Raw genomic sequence first — 25,160 nt, forward strand, 5'->3', positions numbered from 1 at the left:
ATTTGAAGCATGCGTAGACGCAATAGGGGTGGTTCGCAAGCCGCTGGCAGTAAGGCGCATGTATCAAAACTTCCAAATGTGTACTGTTCTAACCAGTTTATTTTACTTCTTACTCCCATGTGTCGCGAAACTAAGATTCTATCGAGGGAAAAGTTGGAGAAAGTGGCATCCGACTGTCAAAGTTATCAAATTCTGAAAGGCAACTTCAATGAAGGATTGCAAATACGTTATAACAATCTCTATATAAAGATGTATCTTCTTCGAGGGTGGTTTAGATGTGTTCGAACCGGCGCTCCGTCACGTGATTCTCCTCGCGAACTTTGTGCTTGAGTTTTAAATTAAAAAATATTAAAACATAATCATGTCGGCCGAATGTGAATCATAGAATCTTTAAAACAATCGCGGTAAAGAAGATGGAAAGTGCCTTGTGCAAAAACGCGCTGTTCATGGGTATGAAGTTTCTAATAATCGTTGCGATAGCTCAAACGTTGTGCTCTGTCAGTGTTTCACCAGGTAAGATTATTATTATTCTTTATTGTCAATTATTTAACCAAGATGTATATTTCGAGTAATTATTTGCACAGTTTTATCCTTGGCGCCACAAATTCCTCTTCAATTTTTCTGTACAATATAAAGTAATGCCGGAATTTAAAATCGAATAAAAAATCACCGAGAGTATTTTAACTTCAACATCCTTTCTGACCCAATTTACGTTCACGAGATTCGATAGAGTATATTACCGCCTTTTGTCAAGGTGACACAATATTAATGATATCGAGCATCCCTTCGGCCGTCCCTTTTTTTTTTGGTGTCACGAGCAGTTGGACGAATGAATGAAATAATCATATTTTCTGTGCGATTTGACCCGACGGCTGACACAACAATTCTGTCTGCTTGGTTTTGGACTCTGCTGGCGCGAGAATGCTTGAAAACTCGAACGTTGTAGTTTTTCCGCCATTAACTTTCTGTGACAGTCCTCCCTCTCGATATCATAAATTGTCCCATTGTAATCATATGGACAGTATCGTTCTATCTAACCTTCATTATGCAGCGTATTATGAAAATTCCCCAAGGATCTACAACGTCGGCGTCTTAATGGCTTCCCATCTGAATAGTCCTTTCGATCTCGAGAGATGTGGCCCAGCGGTCGACTTGGCCTTGGCCGAAGTAAACGATTTCTTAAACGTCCACAACGTAGAATTGCGCAAGGTCCAAGGAAGGTACGAAAAACTTTGTTCCCCTTTCTGCGTTGTCCCTAATTTATGGGAAAAATTTACGTGTAGCGTCTAGAGAATTTTTTCAGCCAATTCGATTGATGTTCGACGTGTATGAGAAACGAAAAGAGAGGCTGTGCCTGTCCTAGATACGTTTACTGGATGACCCTGCGAAAGTTGATCCGCTTCTGACCACGTGTTTCCATTGCTTCCATACCGTTACGTTAATTCAATTGGACAAACGTTTGCATGAAAAAGCGGGCCTTCGATAGTCGACGAGATTCGACAACTACATCACGTTTAGGTGAAACGAAAGTGAATATGAACCAAATTTTATGCGAGATCTAGGGCGTTTGTGCAATCGATTGACAAATTTTTTGTGCTCTAAGTTAATATAAGTAGATATTCATAATTTGATGAATTATATGGTTAGCAAAGGGTAGAGAATTAATTATAGATTCTATTATTAAGGATTTACTTGTGTTAAAACACACGATATCTTTTAGCGATTGCATGTAAAATATTTCCTTGATATAGGCTTAGGGTAAATACGTGTCCACCTGAGAGAAAACTATCACGAGTTGCTCTTGAGAGTATTCTCAGATTATTATTCACTATCAGACACTGCGTTGTGAGTAACTGAGAATTATAGTCCAAGATAGACATACTATCGGAGAGTACTCCCGAGAGAAGCTCGTAATAATTTTCTCCCAAATGGACACGTACCCTAACAGCTAAAAGTCAATGAGAAGCTGATAACATACAAAGATAAAGGTACCAATGAGAATGCGTGAAAATGAAATTTAATTTCTCTAATTCCAGGACATAATGAAAAGAACATCAAACTTATAACGATAGAAAATGTATTTAAATACCATGTTGTGTAGACCCAGCTTTATGATATTATTTTCCAGTTAATCTATTTTCCAAATGGTGGAAGATCAAGAAACCATATATTAATTATGAGTAAAACTTTTCTCCAATAGTAAACATATTGATATTTAAATTTACAGTATTTCCTCGATATAGGGTCTTTGATCCATTGGCAAATTTGTACCGTTGAACACGTTTGCGAGACCAATTCATGCTCATTGTATTCCACTTTGGTCTTATAAAAAATTCGAAATAATAGTGCTCATAAATAAAACTTCTTCACTCTAAATAATTTTAATCTGTAGCAAATGTAACAAAAAGGCCATATTGAGGAAATACAGACCATTTTAATACTAAAACATTCAATTACTGGAATACGCAATTACTGAAATATGCGTGTGCTTGATTACACCACGTGTTAAATTAACGCATACTCGATACAATCAATTACAATCGTATACGTATGTTAAACATCAAGATACTGAATATTCAACCCTCCGCTTGTAATCTCATTTCTACTGAGGCCATCTGCAAAGCGAATCTATTTAGTTTTTTTTTATATTGTACTTTAAAAATCCAAAAACATTCTTAAATAGTTTTCCAAATTTCTAAAATATCAGCCAATAGTTTTTATTGTTATGTGTCACTTTCATTTTTTTAAACAAGGTAAGAGAAAATTCAAAAACAAAAATGGTCTAGGCCGTAAATGACTCAGATTGCAAATGGACGATTAAAAAACTGGTTCCAAAAAATGAATAAAGACTTATATTTCGTCACCTAATTCAATAACAAAGGATTAAAGTAAAACCAATAGCTAAGACAAATGACGCGGAAGATCCAAGAAACATTTCCTTTAAAATGTTTAACTGGATAGCAGGGGTGAATACATTGTGCTTCAATAAAGAAGGGAATGATGGGCAAGAATCGTCTTCGACGATAATTCCCGGTACATCGATCAGAATCCAATCATTGCCCATTCACCGACACGATTAATCTATCATTATCCCAAATTGTTATTTACACTTAAAATGACAGCGGATTCTACACCCCGGCAATTATCGATCGTTCGACCGAAGGGGGAGGCATCGGTTGCGATCATTCGTAACTGAATATGTATCTGCGGATTCTCTCAGGACGTCGGTCGGGGTACTCGTATCACGCAAGATTCGATTGCCTAGACCGAGTAATTCGATCGTATAGTACAATGTTTGCCCCCATGGAACGTGATCATCCATCAAATCGTTTACTCTCGTCCCCTTCGCGATATTGTTTGGTTCCGATAACCCATTGTCCATGGCTTCCTCTTGTTCCACTCCACGATAAGTGGGTCGTACCGCCGAAAAAAAGAATCAATCGCACTTACTACTCCTATATGGACCGCGTGATCGTATAAGATTGCGCCTGTGAACGAGGAAGCAATCCACAGCAAATATTGATACAGGGGTTACGTTAAAGCTGATCATTCTATAGAAAGTGTTCGCCGATAGACGTCAGAAGTTTTAAGGAGCGATTCTACATGCTAAAATAAGACGAAAATCAAAAATGATGAAATTGCATTTGGGTTTCAGTTCTGAATTGTTAATTTAATTGTAGATACGTGCACATAAAATGCAAGTGAACTGTAACTGACTTAACTTAGTCTACTGGCATCGCTGCACTTTACTTACCAAGTAAAACATTCTTCATTTTTGTCCTATTTCGGCTTTGGCATGTAGAATCACCTATCAAAATTTTCGATATTTATTATTGATCAGTGATCAATGATCACTGTGTACGTTTCTATGAATTTAAAATAATCCTCAGACAATTAATATTTATTGTTCATATTATTGAATGCGTGGTGGCTTGAAATATTAACATTTAATTTATTTATACTTTTCCAGTTTAATCATGCAGAAAGAAATTTTTTCAATCAACAAATATATCAAAACCAATAGTAAATCACAGACAACTCTCGTAGAACACAACTTAGCATTTCTATAATATGATTTGACTTTAACAAAATTTTAAAAATTGTAATGGTATGAAGCAGTATTGAAGAAGAAAAAAGTGAATGTATATTATTTAATGTTAATTTATAACACGTTTAATAATTTTTTGATACGTTATAGTGAATATAGGTATAGATATACATGTATATGTGGTAGTTCTGAAATAAAAATTAGTTAAGTTCTTTAAGGATGAACTTCAGTACTATTAAAAATAAGCAAAAATTTTTGGAATGAATACTTATGCAATAGTAAAACCCCTTGACAAATTTTGGAAGAATTGATTCGGTAGTTTTTAAAATATTTAACTTTCAATTTAACATGCATTCTTATGGGAAACGCAATATTGAGAAATATAACGACAAAATTAAGAGTGAAATAATAGGTCAAAGTTTTTGAAATCTTGTGTCCAGAAAGATCAAACACTGAGAAAAATTGTCACAAAAATTCCGGACAATTGATTCGATGGATTTTTTTTAATGAAAGAAAATGACACAAAAACTTGGTTTTTCTTCGACCGTCTGCTGAATGACTATGATATATATATAAGAGCAACTCAAAATAAATACAGTATTCTTAAGGAATAAATCCTCTGCGATAAATAGATTGCAGATCTTTATGAATTTATGGAAATTTGGAACGTATAAAAAGTTACAGAATATGTATAATACACCTATTCAAAAATACAGACAATATAAAAAATAGAGTACAAATTATACCATTTGAAAGATGAAGCAAATTTTTATTTGTCTTTATAAAACTATGAAATTGCATAAAAATCCGCGGTCTCATGATAAATAATGTTACTATTTTGGTTCTCGGTTCACTTCTTCGGAAGTTTTAATAGTAACAGTAAGATTCTTTCACCAAGTGTTCGTTTTACCAACTATCATTTCATTAAGTCCTAGATGATTTCAAATTCTTTTTCCTTATAAGTTCCGTCGAACATCGTAGGTTGAAAGTAAATGGTTCTTTTACACTTGAATAGTTATCCATCGTGCAGTGGAGCCATGGCGCCCGGTCTGGCGGCTGACATGCACTTCCAGGACAATGTCATCGCATTTATAGGGCCAGCTTGCGCTTTTGCCCTCGAACCTGTCGCAAGACTTGCAGCTTTCTGGAATACCCCCATCATCACTGGGATGGGAGATCAAGTATGTTCCGAGTAAATCGATTGATTCAAGATTTCAGTTTTTAATTACAAATATACAATCGAGTCTCAATAATTCCAATCTCGATAGTTCGAAAATCTCTTTAAGAAATTTTCACAAATCAAAATGCAGGGTGTCCCAGAGATGGTGATACAAACAGAAAGGGAGGAAAGCAGGGGTTCTACATAAAAAAAAGTCGAAAATATAGAAACAACTTTTTTAATATCGTACTTCGTTTTCGAGAAAATTAAGTCTAAATTAAGGTCGGGAGCATGTGTACGAAAGTACAGTTTTGGGTGTTTGGAGAGTACACGGAGTCAGGGGAACGCTCTCAATCTGATCACTGATTGTCTCTACGGGACGCTAGAAGTATTTCTTTTTCCCCATTTACCCCTTAAATACCTACAATTGTACTTAGGTGCACTTTTACTCGGTCAAAATTCAAACCTAATTTTCTCGAAAACGAAGCATGATATGAAAAATTTGTATTCTACATTTTCCTCTTATTTTTTCATGTAGAATTACACTCTTTCTAATTGTACCACCAGTTCTGAGACACCCTATATAAATTTACTTTAAATTGAATTATTTGTCATACGATTATATAGATTATTTTAGTCTCGTAACTCGGATTCAGAGAACATCCATTGCAAGTCGAAGTTTACTTTTATAAGTCAAAGTTTTATTACTACTGTCTTTAAACTTCAAGTAGTAGATATACATATACCTATATGTATAGTATACGGAGTGATTGTAGTAATTGAGCTGAACTATAGCTCTGTTCCAGGTGAATTTAGAAAAAAGTTGTGAAAAAAAATTTTACACTATATTTAACAGATTCTATGATCAGATAGTACGACTTTTTTCATACGTGCATCGATACACTTGCAATGTGCAACTGCACTTTTTTAAACTGGAGCTGCATATCTTTCAGGTAGATCGATTCTGTAGAGTATTCTGCATAAAAAAGTAATTGGGAGCAATGTTAAAAATTAGTTAATAATTAGTGCACCGATGTACTTCTGAAAAAAGTCCCAAAAGTGTAAAATTTTCCTCTACAACTTTTTCCTAAATTCACCTGGAACAGAGCTACAACCCGGCTTAGTTTCTAGAATCTAAAAACTATACTATTATAGTTTTTTAACTTTTCCTAACTTTAGCTGAGGTTTTGTAAGAGTTTTATTTTATGATTAAAAGAAAAAATGAAATAAAAAAACATAGCTGAACTCGAGAAAATACTATGTTTGCTGATCTTGAAGTCAATTTATGTACCTAATGATTAATTTCTAGTGGTACATTTTTGGCTGGAAAAAAGACGACATAAGTCCCAATTTTTGTAAATTTGAGTATTTGGTTTAATTGCAGTTTAAAAAGTAGAATTTCTTTTTATAATAAACGAAGAATTATTTAAAGAAACTTCCTGCTTTCAGAGAAAAATTACAATAAGACATAAATTTATAGTAAACACTAAACCATAGTATATATGTATATAATCAATAATAGAAATACGTAAAATAAACTAATAAAATTATTTAGTAATAAACAAGATCGTCTGACATAATTGAAATATTTTTAATAATTAAGCCACCCTCGGAAGGCGAACTGTCCGTGACCTCAGGCATCCTCGGAAGGATCAATAAATGGAAAAACGAGAGTTCGGTAAAAAATATTTTTATTAATAATTTTTCTATAACTGTTTACATAGCTCTTCATTATATTAATGGTATTTTCGTAATTATCGTGAGTTCTGTCTACAATTTATTTGAAAAAGAGCACGGAAGGCTATATCGCGTCGTTTCCATCATATTTATAGCCCATTAGTATTCTTAATTAGCCACTATCTTGTTAAAGCAACCAGGGATAAAACGAATGCTTCTTCAGAAGCTTTTAATCTCTGTTGAAAGGGTATTTTCAAAGATAAGACCAAGTACCCGACCCTGACACGAATGTCCTACTGTCAATGCCGACTTCGATTGGTTTTCTCCAGTATCTTCAAAGAATTTGGGTGGTCGCACGTAGCATTGATTTTGGACAGATCGGACCTATTCTCGTGGACAGTAGGGAAAAATTTAGAGTATGGTTTACGTAAACAAGGACTGTTGAAATTCGTCAGGGAACTGGATGGCAATTCGGAGAACGAATCATACCAGTTTTATTTGCGCGACGCCAGCATGTATGCTAGAGGTAAATATCTCAGATTCTAAAGCCATGTTACCTAAAGCAAGACTACAAACCTAAACTGCTGTCGATAGTTTTGATTCTCAGTGTTCGTGGCACTTTAGTCAGAAAATTCATGTTGGCGGCCCACGATTTGGGGATGACGAGGGGTGATTGGGCCTTTTTGGATGTAGAAATCTTCCAGGTAGGAGAAACCAAATTTTCCACGTCTGTAAATGCTACATTATTTCTGTGACTATAAGGCGAAACAACCTACCCTAATGTGCATTAGTATTTGGACACTTTCACATAATTGAAAGTGCATGAAATACACGTTTTTAGTTATATTAATTGATGTCACATGTTATTCTTATCGGTATTTATAAACCTTATACAATAGTCGTCTGAGGTAAGATCTGTAGCCAAAATTATATTAAAAAATTCTACTTGAAGTGTATTTTGTTCAATTCCAATAATGTAAGCATCCAAATATTTACGTAGGATAGTGTATGTCACATTTTCATAAAATTCAGATTAAGCCCTTAATTGAAATATAGAATATAGAATTTATATTTACAGAAAGAAAAGAGAGCATTAAAAGAATTTTTTCACTTAAAGATTAAAGAAATAAGGTTTCGAGAAGACATAAGTCCATAAGATGGTACTGAAGTTGAAAATTTTAAACGCCAATATTTCGAAAACAAACCATGTGACTTAAGTCGTTTTGCCTTGCAACAACAGGTTTAACACGTTCGCTACCATACGTCACATAGTGAGACACCCCTATTCCTTTTCAAAGACTCGTGTCACGTAGGTGGGATAGAATTTATTTTCAATTTTCAGTTTTATACATTCACGTAATTTTTTTTTTAATTAATGGAAATGTTTCTTCACAGTAAAAAGAGTGGTGAAATACACTTAGAATTTTCATTTCAGTTTAAGTATTTTTACACATTATGTCTTAAAAAATATGATCCTAAATAAAAGCGATACATTATAAAATATATTTTTATTTTATTTATCTCAAAACATAGTTCTTTGCTACAATAATGACACGGCTCGAAATTTTTTCTATTTCTGAATTATTAGTAGAAAAAATATTTCTTGCATTAAATGATGACATCACCTCGTTTTCAGGAAGATCATGATTTTTTAGTTATGTCACTGTTGCAGCAAATGGGCGATATGTTGACAGGTGGTCTATAAGAATGAAAATTCTATCCATAATCCAGCGTCATGCTTGTGTAGTGTAATATACAAACGACTCAGCTTCAGATTTGAGCATATTTCAATAATAATATTATACATATATACAAAAACGAGTGTCATATTGTGCAAAACTAATATAATCCAAACGTGAGCTACAATAATCGACTTTTTCCTCAAACGGCGGTAGCGAACGTGTTAAAGTTATATTCCCTCCACTATATCTTCGAAATAATCAGGGTTCTTATTGGGGTGAACACGACTGGGACGTCGGTGATGAAGATGACGCCGTGGCTAGAAAAGCTTACGAAGCTTTACTGAGAGTTTCCCTTTTGCAACCAACCAGTCCTAGGTTCCAGGATTTCGCGGAATCTGTCCGCCAGAGGGCGCAAACTGATTATAATTATACGTTCTCGGAAGGAGAAGAGGTGAGATAGTTACATGAAAATGATAAATATTAAAATACATGTGTGTCCCAAAACTGATGGTATAAGCGAAAAGGAAGTGATTCTATATGAAAAAAGAAGGCGAAAATATAGAATAAATTTTGAAATTATGGTCAGGTGCAAATATATGGAAGTGCAGTTTTGAATGCTTGAACTTTACGGTATACTCTACTGGGAACTCTACTGGGTCCCTAACTCTACAATGTGCTAGAAACATTTCTCTTTCCCCGTTTACCTCTCAAACGTTTAAAACTGTAATTCGGTACACATGTACTCAGCCAAAATTCAAAGTCAATTTCCTCAAAAATGAAGCATGATATAACAAATTTTTATTCCACATTTTCGTCTTATTTTTTCATGTAGAATCACCTCCTTTCTGCTTGTACCATCAGTTTTGGGACATCTTATAATTATATATTACTAACAAAGATATCACTGCTAGTATACATGTATTTTGCTATACACGTTACTCGATGAATATAAATAAATTGGCAGATATTACAAAAATTGTACACACTTTCAGAAACTTACGACCGTTTATAAATAAAACATGCAACTAATACAAAAACCTTTCTCTTCTTATAATTATTCTTGTGAAACTAAAATTTAAATTAAGTCGGAGAGTTGGAGAACTGTCCAAGTCCGAAAATCACATTTTGAGATATTTGATTTCAACGTGTAGTTCTGTGTATTTTACGTAACTAAATATGAGAGCCATATCTGCTTTAATTATCAATATTCCAGAAACACACAACGTCTTAAAAATGTCTGTTTTATGTCCATTTTATGCCTGAATGTTTTACAACATAATTTAGAAGCCTTAAAAACATCCGACAGCGTACGTCTTAAAGATTTTCGAAACTTACGTTCATAAGACGTTTTAAAGACACTCTATATGGATGTCTTAAAGACTTACACTTTTGAACTTCTCAAAGACGTTTTAATAGATGTAATTTAGACGTCTTTAAGGCGTCCTAAAGACACTGCGTTGTAACTTCGGACATTTTAAAGCGCCTTTTGGACACTTTTAAGACTTTATCGAATGTCTTCAAGACATTTTTAAGACGTCTTTGCGCTACATGGGGGTTTCCCATCAAATTATGAAAAAAATCTAACTTGGGACATTTAATTAATTTCCACCTATATCCTGTCTCTACAAATTGCGGAATACGTATCTCTTTTTCGAGCCCCTAAGAAATTGCCGCCCCTAAAGGATCACAAGCGAAACGTCTGATTGATCCCCAAACTTATAGGTGAACTTTTTCATCGGAGCTTTCTACGATGGCGTCTATTTGCTGGGGATAGCACTGAACGAGACTTTGGCTGAAGGGGGCGACATCAGGGATGGTATATCGATAACCAAAAGGATGTGGGACAGGGACTTCATTGGTATTACAGGACACGTGAGGATAGACGACAATGGAGACCGGGACGCGGACTACAGCATCCTGGATTTAGACCCCATCACAGGAAGGTCAGAAGCAATTAAACGCTCCTTCTATCGTTGGCCATACTAATCAAGCCCCATTCTCTGTGAAGATAAGAGACGAATTTAGTTTGGGGAGCTTTAGTCTCTCTATCCCCCTTCAATTTAATTTTCAATGACATTTAGACCGTTGAAGTGAGCGTAATTAATATCTCATAGTAAAATATCAACCGTGACCCTTGTTGCCTGAATGACAGCACATTAGATAACATCAGAATGAAACTGCTAGGTTCGAGGTGGTGGCTCACTATTTAGGAGTGAACCGAGAGTACAGCCCAGTTCCGGGAAAGAAGATCCACTGGCCTGGGGGTAGAGAAGGTCCTCCAGCGGATGTTCCTGAATGTGGATTCCTAGGGAATGACCCAGCGTGTACTTCGAGGACAGAGGCTTACACGTTCGTCGCTTACACGAGCTTGGCTTTGACAGCGTTCTTGCTGGTTGCTGTTGCTGCTACTTGCGTCTTGTATAGGTAAGATTTTCGATTAGAAAACATTAATTTCACTCTAAAATGAATAGAATCTGTGAGTTGAATAACAGTACAACTAAAAAATTAGCCATTTACAAATAATCTCAAAACTATATCTGGACTCCAGAGCCAAAGTGTATTAAGTTACATTAACAATCAGTAGACTTAATGCACTTTGATTCTGGGATACAGATATGTAAAAAACGTAGAACTACATGTTGGAATTAAATATCTGAAAATATGTTTTTTAACTCGACCTGTTCTTCAATTCACCGATTCAATTGATTCTTCTACAGACATTTGAGGTTGTCTGCGGATTTAAATAATATGTCTTGGAGGATTAGACCTGAAGAATTGCTTCTCGAAATTGGGAAACCCTTCTCTTCGAAAATTAATTTGCACCAAGCGATAGCTGAGGTGAGCGAAAGATTTAAATAAACTATGTGAAGAGGAAATTTAAGTGAGATTATTGAGTTTATTCCTACCGTGATAGAATTTTGGGTTGGAGTCACGAATTAGACGAGGATCGCAACTTAGTTGTGGCTCTCTGCCACCGACTATAGTTTTTACCACAGTTGGAATTTACAAGGGCGAAAGAGTGGCTATTAAAAAAGTTACCAAGAAAAAGGTCGTTGACATCACGAAGAAGCTGCTGTGGGAGATCAAGCAAGTGAGAGATGTTACTTCTGAAAATACTGTCAGGTACGACTAAATATAGAAATTTTCAAATAAGAGAACAGACACTTTTGTGATAAACAAGATAAACAATATTTAATTTTCAAATGAAAGAACAGTCACTTTTATAATTTTATTTATTTAAATAAAGATTTAGAAATTGACAGTTTGTTTTTATACCTCTTTATGAATTCCACAACCTGTTGCTTGCTAAATTACATAAACTTTTCAACATACATGTACAACATTGAGGCAACTGAAACAGATCACTGCAAAAACTCGCCTGCTCTTAGTGATAAAAAAATTCATCAGAACAAACTTGATTGGTTTCGAGGGGACACCTAATTTGATGTCAAAGGATGATATAAGGGTATATGATTTATGGATAGAAATATGAAGGTCAAGTTTGTTGTTTTAAATGAAATCACATACTTTTTAATATATCAACTAATACAACCCGTATTTTTTACAAAAACATACTAAGTAAATTAATATAAAACTATTAATTTAAGGGATGTTTTAATTTGAAAATAGAGAAGTAATATTTGTACTTATTTAGATTTATGTATTATTTAGTGATACGATTACGTATCACGGAGACTATATTAATAGTCTTTTACAAAATAGCATAGAATTTTGACATAACTTGAACCAGACTAACCGCTAAATCATTTTGTTTTAGATACTAATATCAATTATCTTTTAAAATATACTCCATACTAAAGTTTATGAAAAGTTAGTTGCTTTGTTACGCAAACTTTCTAATGAAATCGTAAACGAAGTGATACGGATGAACTTGTTTCATTTTCTTTACTATTTCGTAAAAGAGAATGTATCCCATAAAAAACATTATCGTAGATTGGTATACTACTATCCCTTTGTAATTGTTGGATTAATATATTTTCTAGATTAATGATTTTCTATCATAAATAGATTAATACTTTTTTGTGCGTAGAAAATGACGAGCTGCATTAATTACTCTAAAAAGTTTGAAAAAGAATAGATTACCGTGACTTAAGTTTCTTTGTAAACATTCTTCAATGACCATCGTAAAGTCCAAATTTAAAACCTGTTGAACTATGAAATTATTTAAAAAGAGGTGTTAGCAATAAAACATTTCAAAATACAAAGTAATTTAAAAATATTTTAAATTGGTTTCAGATTTATCGGAGCATGTATTTGTTCCCCTTCACCAACAGTCTTAATCCTGACAGAGTATTGTCCTCGAGGATCTTTAAAGGATGTGCTCGAGAATGACGCCATCAAACTGGATTGGAATTTTCGAATGTCCTTAATCCACGATATTGTTAAGGTAGAGCAGGTGCAGAGTTTGTGCGTTTATTTCTTTATAAAACTTCAGTTCTGTTCACTCAATGCTACTTTTTCTAGCAACCGCAAAAATAATAAGTAGAATTCATAAGTATTAAAAATCTTGTATTTTTCACAGGGAATGTCCTATCTTCATGCCAGTGAAGTTTCAGCACATGGAAAACTTCGATCGTGCAACTGTCTAATTGACGGTCGATTTGTCTTAAAAATTTCAGATTTTGGTTTGAAAACTCTCACTACACCCTCAGATCTAATCATGGATGGCACTTACTATACCAGTATGTAAAAATGAATTTGATTCTTTTTTTTGTTGTTTATTACTAAATATATGGTAGATTTTTACTGATGGTACGTCGCGCATCGCTGTCTGTACACTGGATCCAAAGAATTAAAAAAATTCCTTATATACCTTCCAAGTTTCCAAAACATCATCCAATAGATGTTATTACTATATGCTACTTTAACTTTTTTATACAAAGCAAAACGTAAATAAAAATGTAGAAAAATGTAGTCAAATGTATGTCAATTAATGGACATACAGTAACATTTTTTGGGGATTTTTACATTACGTTAAGTATGATGTTTAAAGAAAAAAATAATTTGGCAACACCGACCTAAACGAGTAGCTATAATTATTTAACTTAATACTCATTACATGCAACACATATGCAATTTGTACAATAATAAATTGGTCAACGTTTCTTTTCATCATTTTAAAAAATACTGATCTAATAACTGAATATCTACTTTTAATGCACGTAAAAATTTAAAAGCTAATAAAAACCCGCAAAAAGCAAAATTTTCAAACCTTAGAAAAAACTGATGCAGTCTGCAACCTAGGTAATTTATGACCTACTCTCAAAACTATCACGTTCGCGTTCGAATACGAACGATTCAAATGCGTCGTTTGTTTAACAGAATCCTACATTTATACCTTAAATTTTTATTAAGAATAGAATCCAGATTTCGCCTATTTTCCATTTTGAAGACAACTGAAAAGCAAAAATAGTCTTAGTCGTAAACGACCCAGATTGCAGACAGAGGGTTGAAAGGATTTTTTTATTAATACTTTAAATGTTAATTTATTATATACGAAGTAACACCCAAATAGATAGTTCGACTTTGGTTGCGTATTCTACGCTTCCTAAACTGAATAAAGGTCATATAAACACAGATCTCGAAACTTCCTATCCAAGATATCGATAAATGTACTCTTTATTTATGATGGAATAGTTTAAAAATACTTCAAAATTACTTAAGGAAGTTACAGTCTATTTCCCAGTAGCTGATCATGTTCCGATACCTAAACACTAAAATTAATTATATTTAATTGTAAGCATAAATTCTAAAAGGATTAAAAAAAATAATATAAAACCGCATTTATTGGGAACATTTATTGAGATAATTATTTTACAGAAAATTATTTTCTTCTGCTATTTTACATTATTATGTACGCCTCATAGGTATCAATATTTCATGAACTGTTAAAGGTATCAAAAAATTCTTAACGTATTGTGAATTTTGTCACATATGACAATTACGTATTCAGTTCTTAAATGTTTATTAGTGTGTATTAAGTGTGTATTATTGTTATAAAATAATTGTTTTAAATGTCACCGTAAATAAAAATTCAAGTTAGGTCAGTAGAACATGCAAATCATGCAATTAGTCTTCCTCAATATAATTGTCATTAAGATAATTTCGTACAGTTCAAAGGCCCGCTGCAAATATGCGTTTTTTGCCGTGTTAGTATGTCTTTCCATGTTTTCTACAATTGAAAATTAGGAATTATCCTTGTTGCTACAACTCGCTGTGGCAAATCGCCGAAGCGGCAAAACAACGCTCGTCTGCAACAAACTTAAAAAAGACTAAATTTCCACCGTGCATAGATCACATTCAGACTCGTATTACCAATATTACGATTTCTAATAGATAGTACGGGACATTCAATGTCTGAAAACTATGTATATTCATATTTTGGATAGGAAGAATTTCTGAACGTATGTTTGTGACTTTTTTCATCCTTAGGAAATAGTACCAAAATTAATCAAATTGATTTGATAAGATTAAATATCAGTGCTTTGGTATTGACTTTCTGTGGTCTCCTCGAATTATTAAATCTCTTAAAGTTGTAATAAAAATGTTTAACAGAACTGCTTTGGATCGCACCAGAACTCCTGCCAGTGACAGTGACACCAGGAAGTGCAGCGACCCAAAAGGGTGATGTCTACAGTTTCGCGATTATTTTAGAGGAAATTGTCGTCCGTGGTGGGCCGTACGAGACCGTCAAAGCGTTCATGACCTCGCAAGAGGTACTTAACTCTTGTAATTAAAGTATCTATTTACATGTGTTGTTGAGAATTTTTTTTTTATTCAATAAAGATCGTCAGCCGTGTCGCAACCTCTGAAACGCCACCATTTAGACCGGAAGTGACTCCGAAAGACTGCCCTCCAGATATCTTATCCTTGATGGAGAAATGCTGGAACGAAGTGCCCGAGGAACGGCCGTCCTTTCACACGATTCGTGGAACAATACGTGGTATTATGAAGTAAGAACCTCCGTCGTTATTTCTGCTTAAAAAGTGATGTCGATGCAATAAATGTAAGACAAAATAAAACGAAATTAAGGAAAGATTTTTTTCTAGGAGACAACAAAAATGTCATTTTTAGACTTTTTATAACAAAATAAACAAGATGACAATCTATGGTTTTTGACATTTTATTATATATCTTTTGAGCATATCAAAAATTATATAATTTTTTATTTTATCCAAATATGTATGTAAAACCGTTCGTGTCGCGTATCATGACAGTCCCTGAAAAATTCTTTTTGAGTAATGGGTCTATCAATTGAAAACCGTATACCATGCTTTTTTAATAATTAATTAGAAAAATCCAATGACCATTTGATAATTGTCTTCAGTGATACTTAACTGTTCGTCCATAAACTTTGTCATAAAACACGTGTGCTCTAATGAATTATTCAATTGTATTTATACTTATATGCTTCGATCTTATTTTCGATTTACTCAACAATTCGTAAAGTAATGTTTAATTGAAATCATAACAATTTTCAATCTAGAACACAAATATTACTAAAAAACAGAAATTAACGAAAACAAACGAAATTTAATATTAAATGAATTTAGACGAAATAATAGTGAAAGTAATATTTGTGTATATAGTTGCAAAAGAATGGCTTGAATGAAAATTGGGAACAATATACCAAATATGGTGAATGAAATTTTTATCTTCTCCATTGTTAGTCGAGATCAAGGGCAATGTAGTCTCCCTTATACGGTTTTACCCACCTCTATTAGGCAAAACTGGAAAAAGTAGACATTTCGTTTTATTGTTAATATAAGTAGTATGTTTAAACTTTTCAACTGTTAATTAAAAATGTTAATTAAAAATGCTTTTAATAGGTAAAATTTGAATTTTACAATTGGATTTATAAATTAAGAAGTTATAAGCCTAGAAAGTTAAGTATATGGTTTTATCACGCTTTCCCCTGTATTCTTAAACTGCATGAAATTTCTGTGGCAGGGAATCTACGAAAGTAAAAAAGTTTTTATATATTAATTTTATTTAATAGTAATATTAATTTTATTTAATTTCAAATTAAGCTTGAATTCTAATGTACTTACCTAATAAAAATCAAAAAGTAATATCCTAAAATAGTATGTTCAATTACTGAGCTACAATTCAAGTGTTGAGATATACATACATTTTCCGATTGTCCACTTACTGAGATGTATCTTAAGTATTGAGGTATTAGGAACTGGAACATTGACCTTACCTTTCTCAACACCACGGGCAGAAGTTCTCATAATAAGCTACTTATTCAGTGTCGGGAAAGTATCGCAACATCGTAGAAAATTTTTATAATTTTCCAGGGGTTACTGCGAAAATTTAATGGATGATTTGCTCAGACGAATGGAGCAGTATGCTAATAATCTGGAGGCTCTTGTTGAAGAGAAAACGGAACAACTAAGTCTGGAGAAGCGACGAAGCGAGGAACTCCTCTATCAAGTACTTCCAAGGTAATTCCTGTTTTAACTATTTTGTTCAGTAACTGTTCTTCAAAAAAAGAGTTGTATACTTTAACGGTTGTTACAGACAAGTAGCATGTCAATTAATGGCTGGTGAATTGGTACAACCGGAGCAATTTGAATGTGTGACGATTTACTTCAGCGACATAGTGGGTTTTACAGCTCTTTGTGCACAAAGCACACCAATGGAGGTAGTGGACTTTTTGAATGACCTCTACAGTACCTTCGATCGTATTATCGAATTCTATGATGTCTACAAGGTACTTTTCCTTAATTTTAAATGCTATCTACAGAGAGAACACTTCTACATACAATGTATATCTATACTAGGGATGGGTTCCTTGAAACGTCGAAATCTCGAAATCCTTCACAGCCTAAAAACATTTCAAGTTTCGAGAATTCGAAACTTTGTACTTTTGCATGATTTGAAATTCTCGAAACCCAGATAAAAAGAAAGTATCCAAATTTTAAAGAATACTACATCAAACCTCAATCAGTATTCTTTGAAAACGTTTTCAGTACATCCGGCACTATATTCGATAGAAAGAAGAAGTAGATGAGATTCAGAAAGAGTTCGGACGTTAGTATTCTTGAACAAAAATCTGGATTACCTTTTTTGTATAGTTATGTCTTTATTTTGTTTAACTATGGTCGATAAATGTATCTAAAAATTTTGTCGAAACTTCAGTTCTTAAAACAAAACAAAACCAGCACTTTAAGTTTCAAGAATTTAGGAGTTTCGAAATTCGAATTTCGAGAATTTAAAAATTAAGTTTCAACCCACCGCTAATCTATACGATTTGATAAAAAACATTTTGCGGAATTTAATTATTATGGATATATGTACATATGAACAACTGAAATTTAGTAAAAAATAACATACTTTTTATAATTAGTTATAAGAATGCTTTGCTTACCAGACTTCCATCGCCAAAAACATTTTGTTGTTTTTATAATATTAATAAATGAACTCTAATATACACAGGTGGAAACAATAGGTGATGCATACATGGTAGTATCCGGTTTACCAGAAAGAAATGGTGATGAACATGCGAGAGAAATTGCTTTGATGACACTAGCAATCTTGGATTCCGTAAAATCCTTCACTATAATGCACAAACAGAATGCTCAACTAAGTGTTCGGATTGGAGTACACAGTGGACCTGTTTGCGCCGGTGTAGTGGGCCAAAAGATGCCACATTACTGTCTTTTTGGTGACACCGTAAATACTGCATCAAGAATGGAATCTTCAGGATTACGTAAGTTTCGGAAAAATACTTAATAATATTACGTTAAAAATAAATAGATCCAAAACCTAGATTGTTCAATAATTATATTCTGGATTCTAATCCTTAAAAGGCACAAATTTACGCTTAAATTCCTTCAACAATAATTAATAAAAGTCTAAGTCTAAGTTCTATAAAATAATATTTTTATTACGCAGCATTACGTATCCATGTGTCTGAAGCAACGAAACGCATCCTCGATAAATTTGGATCTTTCAATCTGGAACTCAGGGGTGAAGTGGAGCTAAAGGGAAAAGGAAGAGTGACTTCCTACTGGCTGAAAGGTTGCTCAGAACCAGATACTAGATTACCAACTCCAAAATACCGTAGACATAGCGTTAGTTCTCCAGAAAACAATTTGAATCCTCTGATATTCCCTCCAAATAATACAAACGGACCAAAGACAAATAATAATACTTTTATTAATTTATCTGAGCTACAATAAAATGCATTTTTATTTTTTATGCACTTTCAAATACCATTTCAGTGTTCACATATTCAACATAACTTAAATTTCACGCTACAAATTATAATTATAATAAATTTATTTAAATTTCATCTATTACAATATGTGGATTCAAAATTTTACATGACATATAGTTTATATTATATATAAATAGAAGAATCTGCAATAGGCTTTTGTCGACAGACATGTGCATTAAATTGACAATTTTAATGGCAGCACAACTATTTAAAAATTTAATCTTTGTTTGTGCAGACTATGATGCATTGATGAACACAATTTAGTACACTTGTCTATCAACAATAAATCTACATAAAGCTTGTTTGTTTTAGTTAAAAGAAATCAGCAAGGTTACCAAAAGAAATTTTAATAAAAATTGTTGCTCTTTCGAAAGTTACTCTTTCGAGTATCTGCATATTACTTGCTATAACATTTGTGCCATACTATTTAGTATCAACACAGTGTACATTTTTTCATGTGTATATGTGTAAAGACTACAGCAGAATTAGCATCTTTATTATCGTTACAATTATCACTACCATAATTGATTATAAACCTCTGTGTTCTATACTCTTTACTGTTAACTCTAAAAAGTGTCAATAATTCATTTATCATAAAATCTTGACAACAGTAATTACTGCGTCAAACTACTTGGATGCCAGGAACATTATTAATCTGTAACAGTGAAGCAGTATGTACATTTAAAGATATTCTCTAAAAACGGCTCAATAAAGTTTGTTGTGTAAATGCATACTGATTACTCACCTAAAATTAATAGCTCTCGCAGCAAGAAGTCTATTGCACTCTGCCGTATCAGGTAAGGGTAAAGGTAAGTAAGGACTTTCATTCTCTTGGTCAGTAAATTCAAACTTATGAATTCTTGGTTGTACTTTCATATCTCCGAAGGGACCTTTCAATATCAAATAATGAAGCGGTAACGGATAGATTGTTTTTGTTTTCAAAATCAACTATAAAAGTACAATATTTTTAATGATTTCCATTCACCTAAAATTTTCACAATCGCACGATAAAAATACATAACACATACTTGATAAGTCATGTCCCTTTCAGAACTTTGTGTAGGATCACGCTGACTATTGTTGATTCTTGCTTTTACAACCCAGTGATTGTTAAACGCCGTAAAACGTGAAGTTTCATAAAAGAGTTTATGTACAAATTCGTCTGTACGATACGGCTTCATCTGTAAATCTATAAATGATGAAATCCAACAGATAAATTACGTTCTCTGTTTAAACGTTAGAAAATGACAATGAAAAGATTGAATATAGTAATTAGTAATATTCCAAATCAGTCAATGATACAAAAAACACAAAGAATCAGGTCTAATTCAATTATCTGATGAAAGACAATTATTCCTGTTGTTGCTAGACAAAGCAGAAAATAAAGTTTGAATGAGATTTCAAAGGCCTTAATGCACAAGAAACGGATACAGACCGTTGAATGTGATTTTCTCGTAGGACAAAAGATCAAAGACATTGTCATACAGCCTACGTTCTTCTAAGGTTCGGGCGTCAATTTCACGTAAAGCTTCCATAACGTCTAAGCCTGAACGATGAGGATGTACACAATGTTCTTCATGTTCTGGACGTTCATGATTGGGCCCACGCCATGGACAGCCTATTCTACTATATTTGCAGCTAGATATTCTGTACAAAGGAAAAAATAATATTAATAATACTATGAACGTATCTATCAGCACTTTTACCCCTATCAACCTTTAGTCACCTTTCTTCGCACATTGTTTCTTCATGGCGTTCCAAGGAATTTCGAGGAAATTCCTTGGCACAATATTGACATTCTGCTGGTAATTCTGATACTGCTTTCTCAACTGCCAGATTTCGAGATGGAGATGTTTTGCTGATCTCAATTCTGCAATTGGGACATGTTGCCATTTCATCTCTCAGCCTGGCATCTGCGAGGACATGAGTGAAGCAACCAGCACACATCAAGTGTCCATTTGTACACTGTGAACATTGTTACAACATATTACTAATGCTCTTAGTTTCAATCTTCTGGAAAATATAATCCTAACATTGTTGAAAATTTGATCAACCTGAGGTAAATTTACCGTAAAGTATGTACAGCTATGTGCAAAATTTTAATCCTATCGTTATTGATATAAGATTAATTGAAATTAAAAACTTTTCCTTTGTCGTTAGTATTTTGCACAAGCTCCCATACTATTTTCTTTCTTAAGAAACATATACAACCCTTGCAACAATACATTAAACAAACTAGAATAACAAAACTAATGTCATGTATATTACCATGATTTTGATGTTTTTAAACCTGAAACACAAAATCGTAGTAGTGCTATTAATAATTCAAGTAATTATTTGCAAAACCAGCAGGTTCAAAACAATGTGAATATTGCCAAAAGCAACCATCATTAATACTGCCAATGTTAATAATAGAAAGGAAGAGAAAAGGATAATGATGCTTGGGATAAGTGAAAAAGGGTATCATATGCGAAATAACTAACTAATAACCTTTAACAATATTTATTTTGTTTAATGCTTCTCAACTATACATGTTACACAGATTTTCTGAAAATACGCTTTCTCTCTCTCACTCTCACTCTCTCGCTATTAATTATAATTGATAAACATCAATTTCGCATGGGTCTACAATAACTTTTCCTAGTAACTAGTTTCTGAATATTTCCTCCACTTCGATATTGCCTCTTACAATAAACATAATACTTTGTAATAAAAAAATATTTTAATATTATGTACTAAAGACTATAAAGATTTGGTGACTTAAATAATCTTTTACCTTTCTAACTGACTTTATTGAAATACTAACACGAATGTAAAGTTGAAATTTAAATTACTTGTGCATACTTATAAAACCCAAATATTTTGCGTAGTATCTACAAATTCACAAATGCATGAATACAATTTGTGTACCTCCACAAATAAAAATGGTACATTATGCGCTTCATCAGCGCAATAAATAACTTATATATACATGTCTCTACTGTGATGGGAATAAACGCAATATTTTTCCCACTTTTTTACAGTTACTGAAAATACCGAATATAGAATGTGTTATACATATATTCCTGTTAATAAAATCCAAAGGGACCAACTGAGAACAAAACATAATAGTACAAGTGGACTGGAATACTACAAATTTAATGATAGAGGAGCTTTTTAAAATAAATATTACTAAAAAATGGGCTCATTGCTTGAGCATGCATACATACAATAATTCTCTTTGACATATTGAGTATATTTCTTTCTCGCAGTTTGTCAAGAATTCGCATAGAACGTACCTCATCATGAGAATTACTTTACATGCATGCATAAACATATTTTATCATAGGTATGATTCATTATGTACAATATAAACAGTACAATAGGAAGCAAGCAATGTAATTTACTGCAATATTAAATGTTTTTTAAATTTTAGTTCAAAAAATTTATTGTTATCCTATGTATAACAAAGTTTTATTATAAATTGGAATTTGCTAATTTTATAAATACATTTAACAATAAAATATTTCATGTATTTGCTATTTCACCATTTAATACCATTTTTACTGAGAAAAACATTTAGTTACCTACCTGCATTTATTTTATTATTTCAAAGAAAGCAATATGAATGATTTCTTTAGGTTTTTGCAAAGAAAATAGTTTAATTTGTCTTAAATATTTATACAACTGAAATAAAATCAAAATTTATACAACTATAGATCTTATCTTCCTATAATACCAGAAAAATAAACCTTATCAAAAGGACAAAGTATTTAAAAACATGTAATTGTCAAGAGAAAAGGAAGGTAAGAAAAATTGGGCAGAGTGAGAGAGAAAGAATTCAACAATATAAAAATGAAGTAGTATCAATGATCATTGTTAATTGATCAAAACTTCAACTCAATCAGAATACCAATAAAATCAGTAATAATATCACAAGAAGGTATTCGATAACGACATATAACAAATCATGACCTTTGATCATTCGTCAAAACTGGTATTCATTGTTTGTCAATTCTCTTTACAGTTCAAGCTTCGGCATACGCTATGTGCAATAATCCTACAAGTATATTTGTCAACCACATTTGCCAAATGCTCATAGGTGTTCACCTCAAGCATTGTAGTGCAGTACACTGAACACCCATCAACATTCACAGCACTCAAACGGTTAACAATCAAAGTAATATAGAAATTAAATAATAAAGGTGCAATTTTCTAAAGGAATTCCAACAATGTAACTCTCACTGTACATTCTATCTTAAATAACGCGAAACTGTTACTAGATACGAGAATATTGACCACAGTTAAAGAATAATAACCGAGAACGAACAAAAGACAGTTGCAGACGGAGAACGCAACAAATTGTGACAGTACACAGTATACGATCAAGAGCAAGTTTAGATAAATCATGTTTGCAAGTATGTAGATATACTATATACATATACGTATATACATGTTGCAGTAGGGTACAACGAGAAGTCACCCATCGACCTCGGGTGAAAATGTCGGATAGAAACAACATCGGTCGTAATAACGACGTCCAACGTTAAGATACAGCCAATATCGATCAGAATAATGTATAATACGTAAATATCAACTGCGGATGATACAAATAGGGCTCAAGGGAAGAGATTATTAGAAACTTACCTGATAGACAGCCGCCTTGGGCAAATCGAGGCAAACTGCGCAGCAGAGGATGCCGCCCAAGCGATGCTCCAACTTCTGCTCGGTTTTCCCATCGCTTCGCGACACTTTACGGCGTTTCTTGTCGGGTTCGAGGAAGTCCTCTATTTTCTCGAGGTCGTCGCGAATCGGGGTAGCCGAAGGGGCCTGCTCCGAAACGCTACTCGACGAAGCAGCTTCGTTGCTCGGGTCCGCCATATTGATTGTTTTGATTTTTCTTCGCCACAAGCCGCGAGAAATAATGCGCAGATGTCAAACGCAGACCACGCAATAGTCGCCTAGATAGGGGCAACCACTGATCCGCCACTTGGTCCCTATTTTATCGAACGTGTCGATGTTCTCGTTCTTGGATTCCCAGCGGACTCTTATCGAATTATTTTGATAACGATGTAAGTTTGACAACTATCTTTTAAAAGACTGAACAAATTTTTTCATCGAATTACATATAAACCTTTTTTTTATTGTCTGGTATTCTTTAAGGTAGAATTAAAATGTTCGATTATGATGTTGATGTAATAACTGTTTAGGCGTTTGTATTTCTGTTTACTAACATTCTTATATGTACTTATAAGAAATGCATAGACAAAATTGATTTTAAAATTAATAATTTTCATGCTAGTTTCGTACTTAAAAATTCTTATATTTGTTATGGGTAGCATAGGTAGTAAAAAATTTTTAAAGCAATTATTCATCGATTGGTGATCAGAAAAATCTAACAATCTTTAGTTTCTATTTTAAAATGGAATGTGCATTATTTTTTATTTACATGTATTAACTGCATCTTTCAAATAATGGGAAATAAGAACATTGAATTTCATGTGTCTACACTTCTGTTGATCTCAATCTCGATTATATTATTCTTTTATCGATACGCAAACCTTTGAGTAATTATGAAAACTGTATATAAAAAACTATTAATCAATTATTATATTTTGTTTATGACACAAAGAATTACTCGATTAAAATTTAATATATTTTATAATCTATTTTTAATTTTATTTTCGCTATTACTATTATGGGTAGACATTGACCAATAAAATGATTCAAATACAGTTTTGAAACTCGACGTAAGTTCGCGCGCTCCCGGCGGACAACAGTCGATCACGGAGTCTCGAAGGGGTGACTTCGATATTCTTGTATTTGATTGAATTTTATTTGTTAAATACATTTATTTATAAGAAAATATTAAATGAGGCACGTTAATTTCAACTTTATTACATCATCGTTCATAAATGTGTAATATTTACAGAAATATCCACTTCTTTTTGTACCATAATTTTCAAATATCTTGGACACTGTGTTCAGTCATGTATCACAGTATCGTGAATTGGTTTCAATTTTCAGATCTTTGCTAAAGGGTGCTCTAATAAAGAATAATATGCAATACCACAGATTACAATTATGTTACAGAATTACTTTTGTATGATATAAAATTAGCATTTCTTAATGACGTAACTGTCGTCTACAAAATTTTTAACGGTTTTTGCTTCTTTATAAAATGGCGGTTTCTATCAAATTTTCGAACTATAAATTCGAGATCACTATTTCACATATATTAAATGTATTTATACTTCAATTTATGTAATTTTTATACGTGTATGTACATATTGTTCATGTATTATAAAAGCGACACAACTCAAGAAAGTATGTTTTCGAGGGGAAACAACAAACTACATATGAGTGTAG

At 33.0% G+C, this 25,160-nt stretch overlaps 2 protein-coding genes across 2 annotated transcripts; one reads left to right on the forward strand and one right to left on the reverse strand.

Moving 5' to 3' along the window:
* On the forward strand, positions 1 to 18,852 carry LOC143177621 (atrial natriuretic peptide receptor 1). Its single transcript, XM_076375675.1, has 19 exons — positions 1 to 513; positions 1,052 to 1,220; positions 5,064 to 5,229; positions 6,811 to 6,885; positions 7,131 to 7,410; positions 7,479 to 7,588; positions 8,829 to 9,017; positions 10,289 to 10,509; positions 10,751 to 10,990; positions 11,284 to 11,404; positions 11,481 to 11,689; positions 12,824 to 12,974; positions 13,110 to 13,269; positions 15,143 to 15,303; positions 15,374 to 15,540; positions 16,888 to 17,034; positions 17,111 to 17,303; positions 18,029 to 18,302; positions 18,488 to 18,852. Exons 1-19 carry the CDS (start codon positions 414 to 416, stop codon positions 18,772 to 18,774), a joined length of 3,420 nt encoding a protein of 1,139 aa, XP_076231790.1. The 5' UTR covers positions 1 to 413; the 3' UTR covers positions 18,775 to 18,852.
* On the reverse strand, positions 18,732 to 23,688 carry LOC143177624 (zinc finger TRAF-type-containing protein 1 homolog). Its single transcript, XM_076375681.1, has 6 exons — positions 23,439 to 23,688; positions 20,539 to 20,777; positions 20,248 to 20,459; positions 19,841 to 20,001; positions 19,558 to 19,760; positions 18,732 to 19,467 (listed from the first exon to the last, which is right to left on the reverse strand). The coding sequence occupies exons 1-6, from the start codon at positions 23,670 to 23,672 to the stop codon at positions 19,440 to 19,442; spliced, it is 1,077 nt and encodes a 358-aa protein (XP_076231796.1). The 5' UTR covers positions 23,673 to 23,688; the 3' UTR covers positions 18,732 to 19,439.
* Between the last annotated feature and the right edge of the window lie 1,472 nt (positions 23,689 to 25,160).

The sequence above is a fragment of the Calliopsis andreniformis genome, chromosome 3 (genome assembly GCF_051401765.1).
Source record: "Calliopsis andreniformis isolate RMS-2024a chromosome 3, iyCalAndr_principal, whole genome shotgun sequence".
Lineage (NCBI taxonomy): Eukaryota > Metazoa > Arthropoda > Insecta > Hymenoptera > Andrenidae > Calliopsis > Calliopsis andreniformis.

Bases quoted from the DNA above. Each gene is read 5' to 3' on its own strand.
- LOC143177624 (XM_076375681.1), bottom strand. From the start codon at position 23,672: ATGGCGGACCCGAGCAACGAAGCTGCTTCGTCGAGTAGCGTTTCGGAG. The intron at 20,002-20,247 runs GTCTGTATCCGT...CATCATTTATAG, and splicing joins CGAGAAAATCACATTCAACG to ATTTACAGATGAAGCCGTAT. The intron at 19,468-19,557 runs GTGAGTAATCAG...TCACTGTTACAG, and splicing joins GCGAGAGCTATTAATTTTAG to ATTAATAATGTTCCTGGCAT.
- LOC143177621 (XM_076375675.1), top strand. From the start codon at position 414: ATGGAAAGTGCCTTGTGCAAAAACGCGCTGTTCATGGGTATGAAGTTT. The intron at 514-1,051 runs GTAAGATTATTA...TTCATTATGCAG, and splicing joins CTCTGTCAGTGTTTCACCAG to CGTATTATGAAAATTCCCCA. The intron at 11,405-11,480 runs GTGAGCGAAAGA...CTACCGTGATAG, and splicing joins TGCACCAAGCGATAGCTGAG to AATTTTGGGTTGGAGTCACG.